At 35.5% G+C, this 21,981-nt stretch overlaps 1 protein-coding gene across 7 annotated transcripts in view; it reads left to right on the top strand.

Moving 5' to 3' along the window:
- Positions 1 to 21,613, top strand: part of POSTN (periostin) — a 32,634-nt gene extending 11,021 nt beyond the window's left edge. The window contains exons 7-23 of one of the 7 annotated variants that reach the window (XM_036904937.2): positions 147 to 288; positions 1,434 to 1,646; positions 2,189 to 2,323; positions 3,464 to 3,612; positions 4,807 to 4,943; positions 5,513 to 5,643; positions 6,149 to 6,279; positions 6,386 to 6,488; positions 6,595 to 6,662; positions 7,394 to 7,439; positions 10,396 to 10,476; positions 13,441 to 13,524; positions 14,194 to 14,283; positions 14,982 to 15,059; positions 15,434 to 15,517; positions 19,847 to 19,888; positions 20,826 to 21,613. In XM_036904937.2, the coding sequence (XP_036760832.1) occupies positions 147 to 288; positions 1,434 to 1,646; positions 2,189 to 2,323; positions 3,464 to 3,612; positions 4,807 to 4,943; positions 5,513 to 5,643; positions 6,149 to 6,279; positions 6,386 to 6,488; positions 6,595 to 6,662; positions 7,394 to 7,439; positions 10,396 to 10,476; positions 13,441 to 13,524; positions 14,194 to 14,283; positions 14,982 to 15,059; positions 15,434 to 15,517; positions 19,847 to 19,888; positions 20,826 to 20,863 (1,752 nt within the window). In that variant the 3' untranslated portion in view covers positions 20,864 to 21,613. The remainder of the gene's footprint in view (positions 1 to 146; positions 289 to 1,433; positions 1,647 to 2,188; positions 2,324 to 3,463; positions 3,613 to 4,806; positions 4,944 to 5,512; positions 5,644 to 6,148; positions 6,280 to 6,385; positions 6,489 to 6,594; positions 6,663 to 7,393; positions 7,440 to 10,395; positions 10,477 to 13,440; positions 13,525 to 14,193; positions 14,284 to 14,981; positions 15,060 to 15,433; positions 15,518 to 19,846; positions 19,889 to 20,825) is intronic. The other 6 variants (XM_036904939.2, XM_036904940.2, XM_036904938.2 and 3 more) reach the window with 6 other exon arrangements.
- The last annotated feature ends 368 nt before the right edge of the window (positions 21,614 to 21,981 follow it).

Here is a 21,981-nt window from a genome sequence, read left to right on the forward strand (position 1 = left end):
CAAAAAGTAATGTTTTAAAGATCTAATAAGAGCAAATGTCTCTGGTTTTTAAAGAATCAGCTCCCCCACATCACCCTGGGCTACGTATTGTAATTTTCTGTTGGATGTGCAGTGTGCAAATCTCTAAGAGCACGTTCGTGTTTCAGGCGGCTGCCATCACTTCTGATATACTGGAGACGCTTGGAAGAGATGGTCACTTCACACTCTTTGCTCCCACCAATGAAGCCTTTGAGAAGCTTCCACGAGGTGTCTTAGAAAGGATCATGGGAGACAAAATAGCTTCTGAAGGTACTGAAATGTTTTCCTCTATGAGAAGATTCCCAGGATTACAAGGAGAAAAGGAAGTGAAAAAGAGGCTAAGTCTTTCCAATATTATCAGCTTTGACAAGCAAAGGCAAAGGACTTGTCTTCTGAGGTGGACTATAAAAATTTTTAATGACCAAGTCCTTGAAAGAGCAGGCAGCATAATTAATGAATTCAGTAATTAACTCAATAATAAGAATATCCTAAAGATCACATTCTTCAGTACTGTTTTCAAGTAAATAAGAAGCAGACATTAAAAAGGATTAGCAAGTCTTGAAGAGAAATATTAGGTCATCAAATCTTAACGCTGCATACGTCTTATGCGATGCTTTTAATTCTAAATATATGCTGATGGTACAACAGCTAAGCTGAGAAAACCACCTGGTGCTCCTGAGCCAGTCCAGGCTGATACACAGAATCTGGCTTCTTTCTACTCCCCTTTACTATTTTCAAATAGATTTTACATTGTGGCTAGTACATTTCCCTTACTCCGCCTATTCCAAAATACACTTCACCGATTTGGATGAGAAATTTTGAGGATGCAGATATAATACGGTTGAGGTGCCCTTCAGATGCCCTTCGATCTTATAAATCATACTGTTCAATATTCATAGTCAATAATCATTTCTATTTTGGCTACTTCCTACACGATGTCTTAGGGAATTATCTGTCCCACCCTCAGCCTCTACTAACCTCTTTACAAATTGTGTAATGCTCTTCTGTCCTGAGCGGCTAAGGCCAGACACTGCCCGGAGGTTTCAGACCCGGCATCGCTCACAGGCATGTCTGCAGCCCTTCTGCAGGAAGCCACTCTTACATTCACTTCAGAAATTACTTTCTTATGAGAGCGGGCACTTGATCTAACACATTTTCTAGGACTACACGAGTCATGTCATGCAGTGGATCTTTTCTTCTTCCTTCCTACCGAGCTGAGCTATTTCCTATTGTATAGTTGATGGAAAAAACATTCCTAGAACACAAACGGAATTTTAAAGTCTTCAGTTGACCCTTAGGTCTTGAATCTGTATTACATTTCTTAGGAATACTTAGCTCCCCAGTGGAACGCCCCTTGCAAGTCGCATGAGCTCGCCCTCGGTCTGAAAGCCTGCCTTTTTTGCCGTGTTCTGCAGCTCTCATGAAGTACCACATCTTAAACACCCTCCAGTGCTCCGAGGCCATCATGGGAGGTGCGGTCTTTGAGACTCTAGAAGGAAACACGATCGAGATTGGATGTGATGGTGACAGTATAACAGTCAATGGAATCAAGATGGTGAACAAAAAAGATATTGTGACAAATAATGGTGTCATCCATTTGATTGACAAGGTCCTAATTCCTGATTCTGGTGAGCAACAGTTTCATATACTCCCACTTACTATTGGTGATCAGTTATGACGCTTTAAGATGAAGTCCATGAAGAATGAATGTGACCGTGAAAAGTGGCACGTGAGGCGCACACGCAATATAAACAGCAAGCTGAGCCCTCGGTAGGCAGCCTGCAGGATGGTGGGCATCCCACACATGGAACTAAGGCCTCTAACACCTAATATTAATAAAGGTTCTTACGGTGCCAGGGTTTTTCTTGAAAATAGCAGGAAAGGTATAAGCAAATCACCAGCTTTGGACAAATGCAAGTGCTCTGGTACTCACAAGGAAAGAGAGGCGAGACAAGCAATAGAGAATTAGAGAAAATGAAAGTAAGAAGACAGATACTTTCCTGCTCAAATTCTTTGTGATTATCATCCCCTAAAAAGGGAAGCTGGAGTTCTTACAGGGTGCCTTACCACACTGCTCGTGCGGCAGAGAGCTTAGAGAAAACATAATTTCATGACGATGATGATGATGATAATGATGACAAGCTTGGGATGGTGATGGTTTATTTTACAGCCAAACAAGTTATTGAGCTGGCTGGAAATCAGCAAACCACTTTCACAGACCTTGTGGCCCAGTTAGGCTTGGCATCTTCCCTGAGACCAGATGGAGAATACACTTTGCTGGCACCTGTGAATAATGCGTTTTCTGGTACGTACAGGACCGTGTGGTTCCTGATCCCCATAATGCACCCCGTGTTTTACTTTGCCGTGATTGTTTGCAATAAGAAATAGTAGATATCTTATGAGGTGTTGACTAGCTTTTGCAGTGGCTACACACACAATGCCTTAGCACCCTGTAGTCTCTATTGAAATGTCCACTTTGAAATATTTCATTACAATAGTCCATAGGGTGTGGATGTTTGTGATAGGGGTGTTCAGTTATTGTGTGGATCTATTCATATTTCCAACACACATAATGGATGTATTAATGGATCTTAAGAAACAGATATCTGATTTTCTCATTTAACATAAACATAATAATAATATTTCAGAATATGTATATTTGCATCTCAGAATTTAGTAAGGTATCAAATTATAAATAAATGAAAACAAGAGACTATATATACTTCCATATTAGGATGTGAATTACTGCAAAAACTATTTTACATAGTAGCTACTTTTCAAGAACAGTATTTAGATTCAAGCAACCTGCCACCTTCTCCAGAAGAGTGATTTCACAAAGACATATTTAAATTGTTAGGCAGAATCCAGTAATTAAAAAAAAATTAGTTTCATCTATTTTACCTTTTTCCAAATAAAAAATTGTGATATTATATATAGAAAATTAATAATAAAAATTCCAAATTCCTAGAAATACAGTTTTTCTTCTTTGTAATAACAATGTCCAAATGTTTTGCTATTTACACCTTGAAGAGGTTGTGTGTTCTTCTTTTCTGTTCAGTAGTAAGTTTACAAATGATTCATTAGTAGTCTTTCTTCTGACTAATGGATATCGAGTTTTCAGAAAAAATCTTGGCCAGCACTAGAGCGTAACTTTACCAATAACCAGGTAAAACTAGGTGAAGTGAAACCAATGACCACGTTAAGTGAAATCTATTGTTGGGACTGTTTGGAATTGTCTTATAGTCATTTGACGGAATCACTTGACGGAGTTTCTAATTGGTGCAACATAACCACAGCCTTGAGCATTTACTTGACTCATATGAGGGTAGAATCCATATTAACAGTAGTATTAGGGATTACCCATTTTCATGATTTTCTCTTACCAGGAGAAACTTCAATGCTTCCTAAATAAAATAATCGCTTTTCTTACGGTACTTATTTACAGACGATACTCTGAGCATGGATCAACGCCTTCTCAAATTAATTCTGCAGAATCACATACTGAAAGCAAAGGTTGGCCTTGGTGAGCTCTACAACGGACAAAAACTTGAGACCATTGGAGGCAAACAGCTCAGGGTCTTCGTATATCGTACGGTAAGTGAATCGCAGCAAGATAAAATATCCACATCGGTCTACAGGTCAAATGACATGCACTTTTAAAAGACCATTTTTACAACAAATATATCCCAGAATTTTATTAGTATTTTAATATATAAGTTAATATGGTTTTAATACTAAATATTCATGGGAAGATGAGGGAAAACACTATGAGGAAAGTGCACAGAAAGTCCTATGCATTAAAAATTCAGGTAATGTGAATTTGTTTCACTATAAATCACTTTATAGCCTAAAGCATTAAGTAGTTCAGTTCCAGAAATCACTAAAACTTCTCTAAAATAAACTTCTGATTTACAGAATCCTTCGCAGTTTACAAGGTCATTTTTATATAGAATCAAATCTGTTGGGTGACCTTTTACTGTGAGATCCCCATTCAGCATCTGTATCCCTTCGAATGACTTTCAAGAAGAACCTTTTGAGACATGTAAAGATGTCTGGGATCTATAAAGTGGTTCTAATGTACTTTATCTGAGGGAAAATTTCTAGAAAATATTGCTCATGAAAATCATAGTGCAGGTACTGATGCCGTTCAGTTTCTGCCCAGGCCACACGTGTAGCTACAGCTAAAGGATCCCACAGGAAGTTGGACACACAGCAACTGCTCCCTGTATTTCCAAAACACTGAGACCCACATTTTAAAGGATGCAGAAGGTGGGCTGGGCTCTCAATTATACATACATTATATTCATTCAATGATGCTATACCTAAATCAATCCTTTGACTTATAATTGAGAGGGTCTTGGAGTCAAGAAAATACAGTAAATATTAGTGAAAAAAATCACAAGAAGTCAGGAAACTTATGATTACAGAGTGTCCAAAAGAGTTAAAGTGTTAAAGTTTCCTAAAGAAGGTCTGGAAGAATAATTAGAACCTGGGAACGAGTGATGGAAAATGTACAAGTGGAATTCTATGGAATTTTCGTGACTTACTGACAAAACTACCAACTTGACACATAGTGTGGCTTGAGGGGTAGGGGAGAAACTGGTTGAATGAGAAACGTGAGGTCAGATTGTGCAGATCTGACAAACAGAGGAGAGACTCTTTCCTCTGGCCTAGGAGGTCAGGTGACCCCTTAGAAGCATCAATCCAGAATTTTAATTAAGCAACTACTTCCGCATGGGGAATTTCAAGTTAGGAAATGGATGGCTGATTCTTTCTTTTCTGTACTAGGCTGTCTGTGTTGAAAATTCATGCATGGTGAGAGGAAGCAAGCAAGGAAGAAATGGTGCCATCCATATATTCCGAGAGATCATCAAACCAGCAGAGAAATCCCTCCATGAAAAATTAAAACAAGATAAGCGCTTTAGGTAAGCTTATTAGTTTCACCTCCACAAAAGAATGAGAACTAGGGGCATATTTCTGTTGTACGGTTAGCATTTCCAAATGCATTCAGTGTTGCTGAGAATAGAATTTAGAACTCTATGCAATGTTTTCACAATTAAAATATGTTCTTAACACTATTTGTTTTGCTTCCTGTGCCCCACAGCATGATGCGATGCGTGCAAAACTCTGTCTCAACTACTCCTTGCAAATTTTTTTATAATTAAGTTTTTAAAAAATGGCAGTATATACTAGCAAAGACTCTTGTGTGGAATATTAAAGGAAAAACTCACACTTCTGTTTTGTTAGGAAGTATGACCTCATCAAGTTTTACTGGGTAGAAACAAAGTTTAGGAAGTTCAGAAGTCATAGACATATACTTAAATAACTTCTGCATAATGAAACTTTCTTAACAGGTAAATTGCACTTGAAACATAAAAACGCATGATGAATTTTTTCATGCTTTCTGCGACACGCGGATGTTCTACTCCACGCATTGTGGGTGAGCATACCGCAGCCTAAATTTAACAAAATCAACAAATGTCCTCCTGTTTAGCATCTTCCTCAACCTGCTGGAAGCTGCAGACTTGAAAGAGCTCCTGACGCGACCCGGGGATTGGACTTTATTTGTCCCGACCAATGATGCCTTTAAGGGGATGACTAATGAAGAAAGAGAAATTCTGATTGGTGAGTAAAAGTGAACACCAGATATTTACTCCTTGATTTAAGGATCTCACTTCTCTCTCAAGCATTTCTACCCAGATATCAGCCTCAAAAATGTCCACTCCTTCACGTTCACGTCTAGCTCCAGTTTCCTTTAATGCCCCTGGGGTCTGTGGAGGCTCATTTATTAAGGTTCTTAGTTAACTCGTATGCCATGTTGTTGGGCTCAATGTTCAGTTACATTATTTCTATTACAAGGTGACAAAAAAAGGCAATAGTCACAATTTCAAAAATCATTTGATTTTTTTTTTCTCCCAGAAAGCTGAATAATATATTGATTGAATAGACTGAAGTGGGCTGTGACTGTTGACCTAACATTGACACGTATTTGAGAGAAAATGATGTGATGAGAAATTAGTGTGGAAAAACATAGTGAAAGACAAAGAAATATTCTTCCTCAGTCTTTATACTACCAAAAATGTTAAAACTAGAACATTTTGTTAACTAAATATGTATTTTTGCCTGCTAGGAGACAAAAATGCTCTTCAAAACATTATCCTTTACCACCTGACACCAGGAGTTTTCATCGGAAAGGGATTCGAACCTGGTGTTACTAACATTTTAAAGACCACACAAGGGAGTAAAATCTACCTGAAAGGAGTAAGTTCTCTAGTGTGAATTTATGATGGCGTTCGTCCACCGTTCAGTTATCATAATGTCCATTTTCCATTAAATTTCCCATTGACATTATCACCTGGTTTGACAGGTAAATGACACACTTCTGGTGAATGAACTGAAATCAAAAGAATCTGACATCATGACGACGAATGGCGTCATTCATGTCGTAGATAAACTCCTCTACCCAGCAGGTTGGTGACCCCGGGGCTCAGTAATGGGCTGTACCTTTTTCAGCAGAATCCTGGATATTTATTTCACACTTTGTTACCGCTATTCATTTAATATTCTTTTTCATAGACACACCTGTTGGAAACGATCAGCTGCTGGAAATACTTAATAAACTGATCAAACACATTCAAATTAAGGTACAGAACATTATCATCATCTCATTTACTTCTAATGTGTTGAACAGATACTGTACGTTTGACATAAGAGACTAGACATGTATACTTTAATAAGTAGATGTGCACTGGGCTTGATTGCTTTGTTGATTATGTACCACTAGCTCACCTGTAAATAAATGAGATGATATCTTTATGGTTTTATTGGACAAATATCTATTAAAAGCTACCTGGGGCCACGCAGTGGATTAAGTGTTTTAGGAAATAGTAAATTGAACCAGATATGGTCCTTTATTTAAAAAGCTTACAGTCCAATTGGAAAGATAAGACATAGATTTTTTAAAAACTGCAACCTTTTTATCATCAGATAATACCTTTGCTACTGAATACAAGGGAAAGATAAAGTATTTACTTACAAAAAATTGTTACTGGTCATAGTAGTTAAAGGCAAAGGAAGGGTTTACACCTTGGTCCTTGTTGGGTCAAAGTATTGGAAAATATATGGAATATCATTTAATAAACGTACCTAACTTTGGATTAACTATTTTATAATTTTTAAGACTGAGTAACAAATCCAGGTAATTTTTATGCTAAATGGCCTAACAGCAGGAAATTGCACAGTGATTGATATAAAAACTTCATACCTATTAAATGTAATATCTTCACCACTTTTACCTTAGTAAGAATTAAAATGGTGACATAATTTTGTTAATGCAATTGCCATTTTTCATGGTACTAAATGTATTTATTTTCAGTTTGTTCGTGGTAGCACCTTCAAAGAAATCCCCATGACTGTCTACAGTAAGTACATAATGAATACCTGCCACACGGAAGTGGCAAGATGCAAGGAAAAGAAAGCAATAATTTTGTTTGTATTTACAAAGAGAGATTATTGAAAATCTGGTATTCAGAACTCCAAACAACGGTATATCACTTCCCACTTGAAGCAGGGCTTGAAACAGTCTGAAAGAGCCCTCTAAGGCCAGGCCACACCCTTCAACCCCAATGAATCACTTCCTCACTTACCCGAAAACACAGGAATGGCAAGATGGGAGAGTATAACATATTCAGTGCAATGTAATAGCTAGCACGACAAAGCGGCAGGGGGGAAGAGGACACACAGATATACAAAGAGGAGAGAGAACCCAAAGGCACTCCAGAGCTATCTGAAAATTCAGATGTGTGGACGCAGAAATGGCATTGCTCAAAGATTTGTAGCTCGTTGCACCCTAATGTGTGTGAGCTGGTAATTCAAAAACTCTCCTTATCCAAAACTGGACAGAGGAAGAAAAATCATGCCAGGTGATAAACCGGATTCTAGTTCCCAGATAAAAAGTTTCTAGACTCCAAGCTTCTTTTATCCCTGACTGTACCAGATGATCAAAATTGAGCCTCTACTACCTAACGACGGAAAGGGTATTTCATTCTCATAAACATAACTCATAGTGTTTCTTATTCAGTGTAGTTTTGTCATCTTTGTCTTCTTTCTTTCTTTCACTGTAGCTTTCAAAGCAGAAATTGTTTTCATTTTGTTTAGACTCTACAATTAAACCTTCAAAATGGATCAGTAGCTAAAGCATCACTTCAATCCCCACATTTATCATGGCTGGAAAATTATTCTAGTTTGTACCAAGGGCATCCTGTTCTTTAAGAAAACTTGCCTTAATATTTACACTAGATACAGAAAAAGAGTAAAGACGCTGTGAAGAGCAAAACAAAATGTGTGCTACTCCTACTGGCTGTAGTCATGTAAACGCAGTCCGAGTACTGGGCCAGTGCAACGCTGTTTCCAAGACTCGGTTGGGACAGTTACGACTCAACATGGTATAAATTCCAGCACGGAAGTATGTAATCTCGTTAAAGAAATATTTTACATCAAATTAAAGAATCCTCATGGGCTCTATTCATCAGAACTGTTATGTCACCCTTCTCCACTGAAGATGAGTATCTGTGTCCATGTCTTTATCTTTCCTACTTTATCCATGATAGGTCCACCACTTTCTACATATGTCAGTGCAATATTTTGCTTACAGGAACAAAATACTACAATTCCTTTATTTTATTAAATCCCCATGAAAGCTGGCTCTCACTCACAGAGAATAAGTTACATATTATGGAGTTATGCCGGTCTAATCTTGCCTACCACTCAGAGCTCTTAAACAGCTCTGAGATTTACCTTCCAGCAAACATACCAGGTGTTTCTTTAACTCCTCCCGCCCAGACATGCTGTTATTTAGAAGCATACTTCAAATAGAGGCAGAGAGTAACCGAACCAAAGATTCCCTTTTTATGCTCCTTTATTGACCTGTCTCTGAAATTTCTTTCACTTCCTTGCAACATAATATTCCTGTCCCCCAAATACCAGACACTTTAAGTTGCATGGTAAAGAAATGCTCAGTATGTTGTCAAATATATACCATTTGAGGTGGACTGGAATAAAATCAGTATTTAATCCTTAATCATGCCAGGGCCTGTCAAAACTATTCAAGTCTTCAGAAAAGCAAGACTGAAACAAAACTACAACCATCTAAACATACTGTACTTCAAGTTCCTTCACAGGAAGTAAAAAATAAAGCTAAAAGTAATGAGCCCATTTTCATAGTAGCAGCAGAGGTCTCTGGATTTGACCTTCATGGAAGTTTCCTCTGTGGCAAGATCCCTGTGGAACCAGTAATTGGATGCACAGATCTGATATATTTCAGAGCTTCATAATTTGCCATCTCAAGATAGAAAATCTGATATGACTGACATAGTCACAGTTAAGGCCTAGAAGCCATATTAATTTAAGAAGTTGACACAGCTAAACATTTCGGAAAACAGAGGTGAGACTGTGACAGAAAACCCAACTGTGCTAGCATCTCACCTTGAATGTGTCAACACAACCGGTTGTGATAGTTCATTTAGCATTAGTACAGCCTATTACCCAATGGAACCATCTCTTAAGGCTTCTAACTAGAAATAGCAAAAAGCCAGTAGCCCTTGTTGTATGACTACAGAAGCACATTTCTAATTAATCTCTATGATCAAAAGCCAACCAGTGAGTTGGCTGCTATTTTCAATACATTTTGTACATGATTGTCTTAGTTGGGTGGATGACATAAATTTAAAATACATACCTTTAAATTTTAAAAATGATGATGGTGACGATAAAGTTGAAAGCTAAAGACATTTTAGCTAATAACTTAAATACGGATCATGTCATGTTTGTTGCATAGAGCTCATTATCTTGCTGGCTGAAATTTGTTTTTACTTTTAATTGTTCTGAACTAGTTTTCCTATTTTCCTGTCAATATCACTGTCATTGAAGGCATGAAAAACATCTTGAGTCTTTTTCTTTCTATTTTTTTCCTCCTGAGAAAGAACGCAATGATGCAATTTTAGATATGATGAATTGCATGAAATTAATCATGTTTGTTTGTCTTCTGTTACTATGCAGCCAATATTTTCAAGAAGTACAAAAGAAGGTAAAGAGCTTTAGTGGTGCAGTTCAAAATGATAGATTTCTAGATAGAATTCCTCACTTAGTGAGTATATATTTCACTGGAACAAATCCAAGTCACTGGACTTCTGAGTTCACCATCTGGACATGAGAAGATCCTAGATGATGTACCATGCATATTTTCTAAATCCGACTGCCTGAACATAACACCACATCTGATACCTCAGTACCCACTAAAATTGAAAATTAAAAAAGGACAATTTTGTTCAGGTTGTTTTATTATAAACATCATTTATGTTCCACTTTCTATGCTTTCAGCAACTAAAATTATAACCAAAGTTGTGGAACCAAAAATTAAAGTGATTGAAGGCAGTCTTCAACCTATTATCAAAACCGAAGGTAAAAATTAATGTTGTACACAGTCCTTGTAATAGACTTATTCCTATGAATGTATCTACATTCTTTTTGAAACTAACATGCTAAAAATTTCTACATCGATGGCATGCTCAAGTAATCGCAGAATGCAAATTATTTAGAAAAGTAGATGGTGTACTTCTAAAACTTTCAGTACATTTGCTTGTACCTGACTTCATTTGAACCTAATTGGCCGCTGCATTATCACTAGTACCCAGATATTCAATGAACAAGTGAACCCTGAGCATTTTCCTGAGTGACTCCTTTGGAGGCTACACTCTGTTTTCACTTTATTTCCAGTCTGCCCACATGGGTCTCTCTTGTGCTGTTACAAGAAGCTATTTCAAAAAAGTGAAGGCATTTTTCATCCAACAACCTAAGAGAGCATAAAAGCCGCACACCAGTGAAAGCTTTTAAAATCATAGCCACACGTGATACATTTTTTAATTAGTCAACCAGAAAAAGAAGAGGGAATAAGTTGCTGGGTGTAGGGAGTCAAACCTTACAACCCTTAAGTCCTGAACTTATGTATGTAAGAATATGCATCTTCTTGTAGACATATAAGATGTATATATTAAATAGGTACATATATCCTTCTCTCCTGATGTTTCAGACTAGAACATTAAACAGGCGGTCCCTTTTCTCTCTACCCCTCCCGTCTGTGTTAGCCAACCCCAACTATCTTTGATGCCACCTTCATTTAATGTATCTTAATTATTAAGACAGACCTTAAGAATTTTTATTTTCATATCTAAGTATTTTTATGTGACTTGCTTCAGAGAAAAGACCATATTACCTTCTATATTTTGCAAGAACGAAAGAAAAATAGTCTTCCAAGTGAAAGAATAGATCATGTTCTCAATTGAATCTCAAGAAAACTATTTTAATTATCTTTGACTTTCATATTTCTTCTCATTCATGAACTGAGATGGTGATTTCTTCAATACTTTTATCTACGTCTGTAAAAGCGAGCCATAACTCAAAACTTAGATGTTGGAACTCTTGATAAAAGTTTATTTTCCAGCGGTTAGTTATCTATTTTTCTTCAGTGATGTGTAATTGAGGTATTATTTCAAATCTGTACCTATTTATTTTTTTTAATGTTATACCTATGGCCATTTGACTGCTTTTAAATATTGATGAAGAGAATGTCAGGAGAAATTAAATCACAGACATTTTTGAGGAAAATGTTTCTTGGTCACTTTAGTGAAAAATGATCAAATGGCCCTTTGTAATACAAGGGATTTTTTAATTCTGCTGTTTTTAAAAATTAGATACATTAAAATTCTGTATAATCACTCGTACAAAGTTCCTACAATTGCAATCACTCCCATATGCTGTTCTTACTTTCAAAGACTCCTGCCTTTTCTGTGAAGCTTCCCCAGCCCATCTGCCTGCCCAGTCTTTGCCAGAGGAATTCTATTGCATTCATCCTCCTTCAGTTGGGAACATCAGTGGGGCGTCGGTTCTACCCCGGCTCTTCTATTAAGGGGACGAGCATATGCATTAATAACTCTCCAAAAATTCAGAAGTTTTACTTCTATGTAACATAATGAAGGAAACAAATGTTGGTCTTGGCAACCATTTACAATTGTCCAGATCTAAGATTGCTACTGGCATTTCCTTCTCACTGAACTGTTGCAGATTCACTGGTGACTTGAATTCTTACTAAATATACTAGACTCCAAAATACAATGTGAAGATGTACTTCAACAATTTTTAGAATCAAAAATAAATCCAGTGAAATTCAATTAACAAATACTTACTGAGCACCCATTATTGTGCTGGGCACTCTCTTAGGTGCTGGGAGTATATATGAAAAAAAAAAACTGATAAAAATCCTTGCCTTCTCAGAGTATAATGACAAGGGATATTTACAATTTAAGCTCTTCTAAAGAAATGCCTATTTCCATATTTTATTAACCAATACCGTGTTCATGAACTTCTTAGGTGTATTTTGAAACTTGTATATCTTAAAAAATTACCCTACATTTGACACTCAATGTCCCTTGGTCTCAAAGATCAAATATTATGATATGAAATATTTATTGTTTGAAAGAACTATACTCTTGTTTTCATTATTTTAGATTATTCTAGACTACTAGTTCTGGGTAATGGTGTACATTGACAATTTCTGGACAATTGAATAAATCCTCTCAAAGATAAGCAAATATAGTTACATTCGACTACTGAAGGGTGTTACAGTATGAGTTAAATGTACTGAACTTATTTCCTCCCCTCTATGAAATAGTCTTGGTTAACTAATGTAGTAATCACCTTTCTAACATTCAAAATGATTCTCTCATTTCATCTTTCAAAATCATTTTGCCAGTCAAATGCAACTTGTTTAACTTTTGCATTTGAAGGACTGTTTAATCAATTAATTAATTTTTGCTTCATTTACATATAGAAGGTAAGTATTCAAATCCATACGCCCATAAAATCTGAAATTCAGTATCCTAAAGGTATGTATAAAGCTGAGATTTTTTAATGCAGTCTTATGCACATTTGATTAAAAAGTGTGAGAATGATTAAAAATCAAATTAAAAAATTTAATATGAAAAGCATAATAGACTATTGTCAGTATGGTAAATAAGAGCTACTAGTTAGCAGAGCAAGTCAAATTTATGCATACTGTATGACTTACAAAGGATAGGCACATATAATATTTTGTGTGACCATACTTTACAACTATGAACTAATGGATGGACTTAACCATCAGTTTAAATGCTAAGGCAGATGAAAGTAATTTTAGTAACACACCCATAGACTGAGTCATTTGTTCTCATAAACACCGCCTACTATGAAAACAATGGGAATTGTTTAAAACATATTTCATAAATCCTGAAAAGTACTTTGACATACCAAATGTTGAAATAAGTTTCCTATTCTGCTAAATTTAAAGGACTGCTTTAACATGATAATTTTTCTCCTAAAACAATGCTTCAGAACCCACAATAACAAAGGTCAAAATTGAAGGTGAACCTGAATTCAGACTGACTAAAGAAGGTGTAACTGAAGTGACCCGTGGAGGTGTGTGTGTGGACCCTAAAGTCTAGTTAGGGTCATTGTGATTCTTTTAAAATATTTGAAAGTTATTTGTTGGTCTAAATACATTGATTATCTGATTTTTTTCTCTGGGCTTTTGCTTTATATAAATTGTGGGAATGATTTTCTCAATTATGAGTTTTTACTACCCAAAGAAAATACAGTTTTTTTTTTAATGGATCTTATGGGAATTAAATTAACCATTAAGTCACCAGGCCCAACAAAATTATCATCACTCTGCATATACAAGTGATGATTATGAAATATAATAACAATAATGTCAACACAAAAGAATAATGTCAACTGACTAAGAAACTACTGCTAGACTTAATATAGGATTCCCACTCTAATGGCATGTAATTCCCTGATTCACACTGAATTGTCATTCCCGTCAGGAAATCCAGTCAGAAAACAAGTAAACAGAGAAAATTAGCTTGCCAAACGGTCCTCTCCGTAACCCAAGACTCAGGACACAGTCACTACCTTTTAGATCTCTGTTGGAATTTATTTAAGATATGTTCTCAAAATGATTTTGACTGAAATCTAAATGGTATTGCTTTAAGAAATAGACCTAATCATTAAAATGTCTAGCTTGTGGAAGTTCAGATACCAAAAGGAGATCGATCAAATGCAGTTTTCCTCCCCTACTTTCAGAGCCAATTGTTAAAAAATACACTAAGATCATTGATGGAGTGCCTGTGGAAATAACTGAAAAGCAGACAAGGGAAGAACGGATCATTACAGGTAATCTTTAATCCATATATGCCGTTATTGCTGGGCTAAAAAGTTCAAGCCACAGTTAATTCTAAAATATCACTGTGAGAATCCTTAGAAAAACTAAGTCATTTTAATGGTGGTTACTCACTTATTTTTTGGCAGAAATTATATAATCTATGTTTTCCTCTGAATTGGGAATTTGTGGACAAATCTATACACGAGTGTTTTTGTTATGTGTATGCATACCTATTACATAACATACTATCTTCACCTTGCCGTTTGTCAGTGAGTTACTGAATCCTAGGGTAAAAATCATTCCCTTTTTTGATTTTTCCATTAAGCTTACGGTCACCATATCTATATACCAAAATATACACAAGTTTATATATGACAATGGATCGATGATTTTAGTATGCCTCTGTATCAGTCTCCCACCAATGAATTAGCCTAAATTCTGAATTCAGCTATTTTATACGTATTTGTTTAAACAAGAGTCAGCAACTGCAGCCCATGCCACCTACTTATGTAAATAAAGTTTTATTGGAACACAGCACGGCTATTCATTCATACAGTGTCTATGGCTATTGCCACACTGCAATGACAAAGTTGAAGAGCTACAACACAGACCATGTGGCCCATAAAGTCTAAAATACTTCCCAGCTGGCGTTACAGAGGAAGCTTGCCTATTCCTGTTTTAGACCATTTTAAAATTGTCTTTCCTTTAGGTCCTGAAATAAAATACACCAGGATTTCTGCCGGTGGAGGAGAAACAGAAGAAACTCTGAAGAAATTGTTGCAAGAAGGTCAGCATGCCTAGAAAAATAAGAACGTGACCCTACTTAAGCCGTCTGTGTCCAAGTCCCAAAGAGTCTTGAGGCCTTCTGCATGTTTCCTATTCCATCTCATTCCTTGTTTAAGTGCCATACCAGAGTAACAAAAACGTCCACAGGGAATGTAACTCAATGACAGTTACAGTGCTTGTTTTGTTATGTATTTGTTATATATTATTCAACAGCTTTATAAGAAATTTGGTTTATCAAAAACAGAACTAAAAACTTAGAAAGAACTGAGCGTTGGTTTAGACTTCATTGCTGGGCAGATGCCATCATCTGTCACAACAAGTGTCCTGTCCTGTATTACATAAACCAATCTCTGCTATAAACGTGTATCCTCTCAGAGGTCACCAAGGTCACCAAATTCATTGAAGGTGGTGATGGGCATTTATTCGAAGATGAAGAAATTAAAAGACTGCTTCAGGGAGGTTAGTAAGAGGGAAACAACGACTAACCCACCTAACAGGGTTCTCTGGTGACTGAGATCTTCAACTTTTTAAAGACTGAACATTCAGACTTTTAAGTAGGTTAAAAGGACAATATTATGTGCAGGCTTAACAGATGGATTTGTTCATTGGTAGTTCAAGTGATTAAGAAGAAATGATTACTAGGGTAAACAGTCTTTAAAAAGTTCTATGGTATGAAGCTTGGGGAGCAATGAATATTTTTTTTTTTTTGCTCTGATACAGGTAATTGCAAGGATGTTTTAAGTATGTGAAAGGGGGAATACTTTAAATACTTTTTCAATTGGTAGTAGTTTAAAGAAGGCCAAATTGACATATCTTTTATATTAAAAAAAAAATTATTCACTGCCCCCACAACAATAATAAAAGGCATGTTTATGGATTTTTCTTTTAAGTGCATAGACCTAGCAAAAAAAGTGCATTTAGTGATTCTCTTTTCCAAAACTACATTCTTGGGAATGAGTATCTGTTCCTTCTAACAGTTTGAGTGATAATCTATACCTGGAGATGTAAATTATTTTGCATATGAAATTAATCTTAATCTTTAAAGTATGGAATGTACTCTGTCTATGGCATGAAAAGGATTTACTTTTAAAAGCAAAGGAGAAAAAAAAAAGAATTCAAAACCATATACAAACTCTGGTAATTATTTGAAGAAATAATAAATGCTAGTAAAATATAATTTGGGAAATTGGCATTTGAGTAAACGAATTTCCAGTTCATTTTATTAAGAGCAAAAGTATTTAGATGACAAATTATTTTATATAAATAAGTACTTAAATTTAGAAATCAAATACGCCCCTTGAAATACACTATGAATTGAGAAATACAATTGAATTTTGATATTTACCCAAATTATGGTTCAGATGGCTTTTCTGCTTAAATTGTATCACTACACTCAAGAAGATGTAAATTCTCTTGGGGTACTGTATATTTTTGGCAATTATTATTTCTCTATTCTTTATTTTAATATAGGTTAAAATCTCTTATAATGTGGAGACTGTTCAGTAATAGCAAAAATAAATAATTTTTATTCAACCAGTGGTTGAATTTCTCCTCAATATAAAGATATGTATCTGGAAAATACAAGATTTCCTTTTGGACTGACGGGAGTATGTTGCAGAGCTAAAGCCATAATACTACCAAGGATTCCTGTATGATTCATACAGAATTCACAGATGCTTAGCTCTGTGCTAGGAAAATATAGGGATTTGAGAAGAGGCCAAAACATTACGAAGACTAAATTGAATTCTTTTTTTTTTTATAGTCCCTGCCATAGTAAACAGCTTTGTAGAATGGCAGTGCTTTTTAGAGAATGAGTCAATTAGTATCTGCACTTGTATATATATATATTGCTTCCATTTATTTAGGCTTCAACTGAAGGTAAGTGTGTTTTCTTCCTTTTAAATGAGCCTCTGTTAACAAGTTGATTATAAACAATGAACTAGGTACTTCAGAATGACTTCAGCCAAGAGATACACCTGCCACAACTGAAGCATATGATACTCTAGTTTTCAGGGTTCTTTAACTCCTGTTTCTTTTTATCCCAGAGGCTGACTTATTTAGTTCCCAGGATTTGGCCTCTCTACAGAGCTTTAAGGCATCAGTTTCCACAATGACACATCATAAACTGTTATCAAAACATTTGCAAGGTTTTGCTTCTCATAGGGAAAATCCACATAAACAATATAATCACTAGTATCTGGACATTAGTCGGACATGCTCATTTTCTATCTTCCAGTCCTAGAAAAACATTGGGTCATTGCTGAGTTACAAGTGTCCTCTGGTCTAGATACTAAGAGATAGCGATTTACAAGGAAGTTGGTGTAAATAAAGATTGTGTCATGCAAGACTGGCTATTTTTTTCTTTCAGAGTATAGATAATGAATCTATATCTAAACCATGGTCTTCACCTTAAAGCTTGTAGTATTCTATGTTGTGAACTGCTCACATGAGGGTACATAATAGTACATTTTGATGCACTGAGAATTTTCCTCAGTCACTGAAGTCAGGACTGTTAATATGGCTAAGTGACCCTTTCATACTAATATTGTTGACTTGTCACTGAAATACTTGAGAGTGATTGAGAAATGTTTTCATGAAATGCACAGAGTTTTTTGTGCTTATCTTAGGTGGAATTATATTTACTGAAACTGCCAAAGCTCTTGGAAGAGAATATCAGGCTTTGGAAAAAGGAACGGCAACAAAAAATCATTTTAGAAAGTTTTGATAAACCTGCCGATATAACATGTAGAAAACAGGGAGTCAGCTGAGGGTCTGTCTTCCAATCCGAGATCCGACTCAGCCTAAATGAAGTAAAATGACTCTTTTCTGCTTTGGTGCTTCCATCTGAAAAGTGGGGCTTATAGTGTTACCTACCTCTAAATGTGTTCATATATGAAAAGCACTTGGAATATGCTTGCTGCATATAAACTCTCAGTCGTGCTAGCTGTTATCATTATTATGGGTGATTAGCATTAACATGGTCAATGAAATAACCTTTTACACCCTATTTTAAATTCCAAAGTTATACCTACCTCATGAAATGCAAAAATCTTGAAATTAGTGGGCTGAAGCACTTTGCGTGTTTCATGAAACGTGGTAGAAAGGGGCATTTGCATGGATCATTCATATGATAGGTCTATCTTCCCACCCTTTGCTTCTCTCAGCATGACCTAACATGACTCTCATTCATTCTGAGATAGCACAGAGCCACTGGGACCCGACCTGACTCTTTGCACGCGATTCTAGCTTTCCTCTAAAGACGTCTGTCATAATGAGCATGTCTTATTTTATTATTATCAGAGGAAAATAGTAATAAGCTAACAAATAGGTTACTTGCTCACTTCATTAGATGCCACCAAGTGTATGAAAGAAAATCTGGGTGTGTTTTGAAAAGTAATGTGAATACTTCTAGGATCCTGTTTCAAACTGTACAATAACTATTACTTGGAATTTAATAAGTTCATTACAAACAATGGTCTTATTCACTAATTAAAGGTCAGATCCATATTTTAATGACAGTATTTTATAAGCCATTATTTTGCAACCAAATAAACCTGAAGTTAAGGAAAAATACATCAATTGGATCCACAATTGGATAATTATTATCACTTAAACTTCATTCAGATTTCCCTGTTTCACATAAACTTTCCCCCAGTCTTCTGTTTAGTGAGGTTCCCTACAGTTCTGCACTTCATTATAGTAATAATATGGAGCCATAAATAGTTGTACATTTTACATTTAGTCTGTGGAAAAAAAGACATGTTGCAAATGTGCCATGTAGACAGACACAGATTTTTTCCTAAAGAATTTTAAGTGTTTCTTTTTTCCTTGCTATCCTACAGCCAAAATTACTGGGGGTGATAGTTTCATACTTTACATTGTATGGAATTCAAAAGAATTTCAAAAATACACAAAATAGACTTGTTTTGACCTCTGTTGAATATTGATTATCTTTAAAAGCTGGAAGTTAAAATTGAGAGAAAAAATAAAGCAGGGTGAGCAGAACAATGAAGTGACTATAAGAACCACATTTTCTCTTAAGATCTCAAATGTTCAACAGTGGAGTGAAAACATGAATTTAGGCCTACCAGATGGTCTTGTTGATGAGTTTAAAGAGAAATAAGGAATTGGCAAATATTTTACAACTGCAACAGAAGACTGCATAGTTACAAAACACTTGAAATTCTTAAATATGAAAGCTTTAATATTTTTGAAAAATTAATTTTTAAATGGTTCTATTACAGTGGGTTTCAATTTAGGGATATGTTGGCACATGCTTTTTTGAATTGCTTATTTTATTTCTAGACTTCTTAGGACAAGGCTATTTTGTGGTCCCCACATACTGTAAGGTAATCGTGATTTAATTTATGAGAATCTTACAGAGTCACAAGTCTGATACATCACACATAGAAATGCCTGGAAAAAGGAGTAGACATCTCTGGGAAGATATAACTGCTAAACTTTATGTAATACTAAATATCCTTTCATCGTAAAGCAATGCTTTTTATACAAAAAGGTGAAAAAGTCATGTAAGTCACTTTATACAAAAAAATGGCACATTTATGGGGTTCCAAATGCCAAAATGAAGCAGTATTTTGCAAATAGTGAACATTCATTACAATATACGGAAAACAAATGTGTATTGGTCTGTTGCCAATGCAAAAGTCTCACTACTGCAAAGAAAATCTACATGTTTTATGATCCTATATATTCCTGCTTAATTATGGTCTCCTGTCTGATGTTAAGCATAATTTCAAGGTATTTCTAACTGTAATCATTTAATTTTAGACACACCCATGAAGAAGGTACAAGCCAGCAGAAGAGTCCAAGGTAAAAATGTTGACTATAGAATGCACGCCTATGATGCATTTTGTTCTGTTAATAGAAACCAAAGAAAAGGAGAATGTTTTAATAATATATTTTTTGGACTTTGTTGTCTTTCACTAAAAAGTTAGCCAATTTTGAGGCAAAGTACTTTGATGCTAAGAATCAAAAGATACATTGTTTATGTTCTGCACTATTGGTAAAATCTAAGAGGAACATATGTTAAAGCAAAGGTGATTATACTCAAGTAAACAGCTATGTTTTTTGAACCAGTGAGAAAGACTTTAGAAGGGTTAAGTTGAAGACAAATCCTTGAGTAGAAGGGACAAGCAAAAGTAGGTTGCAGGTGGGCTGCATACAAACAGAAAATTATTAATATAACTATGTATAGATATATATATATGCATTATCATTTTCTTCATAACTATACTTATACACATTTTCTAATCTTCCACTTAGGTTAGCTTATATTCTGATACATTCGAAATCAAAGATTTCCCTTGTGTAACTTAGAAAAAGTGACAAGTTTGGAATTTCTAAAATAATTACATACTAATCATCAGAAGTTGTAAGGCTTATAAATGCATTAGAGGCGTATCTGATTTTAAGCCAGTCCAACGTGGACATTTGAAATTAAAGAATCAAATGCACAAATATTTTTAACTGAAGGTTTTACCAGCGATATCTTCTAAACATCAAATTCATCCAAATATCCTAAAGAAAATTATACAGCTTCAAATTATTTTCATATGCCTTTGATCAAGAAATAACCTTTATGCCATAATCATAAACAGAGGGTATTTTAAAGATAACATAGCCTAATGTTTATTACAATAAGAAATGATGGTCTTTACAGATACAGTCACACACAGAATATCATATTCTTAAACTCTAAAGTTTTACCACATTTGCAATTTCTATGTTCTCCTTTCTTCCTAATCAGGATCTAGAAGACGATCAAGGGAAGGTCGTTTGCAGTGAAAATCCAGAAACCCCTCAACAAAATTTTTACCATCCTAAATTGATAACCTGAGCTTAAACTAATATGATGAGGGAAACTGACTTCAGGAAATGAACCATCAGCACAAAAACAATCATCGAATGACTCTGAATGCAAATGTAACCTTTTCTTTTCTGAATGAGGAACATGAAGGGAACTGTGGGGTCAGCCTCCTGCGGGTTAGGGACTGAGGGAAATAGAACAGCTTCCGTTCCATCTTGAGATTAAAAGTTCTGGCTAACTTTGGGATCCATCAGAGAAAATTCTTGTCACCGGATTCATTACAATTCAATACAAATCTCAGAGCGGGGAGCTCTCATCCCAGTGAGAAGATTGAGCCTTGAACTTATATAAGGGATACATAAAATGCATGCAAGCAATACCTCTCCACAGGGAGCTAAGTGATCAGAATTGGTGCTCGGTATTAAAAGAACAAAACTTTATTTCACAGGGCTTTGCACATTTCTAATACAATGTGGGTTTACCAGTAAATTAGATTATTTCTACAACTTATTTTGTACTCTTGAAATGTTTGTCATTTACTTCTTGCAATACATGTTTTTAATCTCAAACATTTCAATAAAACCATTTTTCAGTTGTGAAGAGAATTACTTCAAAACTAGGTAATTCCAAAAACTCAAGGTTTAAGTTAATAAGTGGTTTGCACTTGGAAACAAGACTTTTTACCTCTTTTTTTAATAACAAATACTCATTAAAGGAAATTGAACGAATTTAGTGTTTCTTCAATTTTTAAAACTATTATGCTGTCTAAAGAATCATTACACAGTGAGGCAATCATGAAGCATCAACTGAATACCTATATCCTCAGAACTGTGCTCAAGTGTGAGGATTTAAAAGATGAATCAGACAGTTACTGTCCTCAAAGAGCACAGAGACAGATCAGCAGTAATCCACAATTCACCGTGGGCATTAGAAGAACAGAAAAATAAACAAAACTACACAAGCACAAGTATATCAATTAATTCTTTTGAGGTCTGGGCTAGACTGAGGAAAAGCCCCAGAGCTGCCCTTAACTAAGACCCAAGGAACGTAAGAGTCCATTGCCTGGCACTGGAAGGGAAGAAAAATATTTGGTTCT

The sequence above is a fragment of the Manis pentadactyla genome, chromosome 2 (assembly GCF_030020395.1).
Source record: "Manis pentadactyla isolate mManPen7 chromosome 2, mManPen7.hap1, whole genome shotgun sequence".
Taxonomy (NCBI): Eukaryota; Metazoa; Chordata; class Mammalia; order Pholidota; family Manidae; genus Manis; species Manis pentadactyla.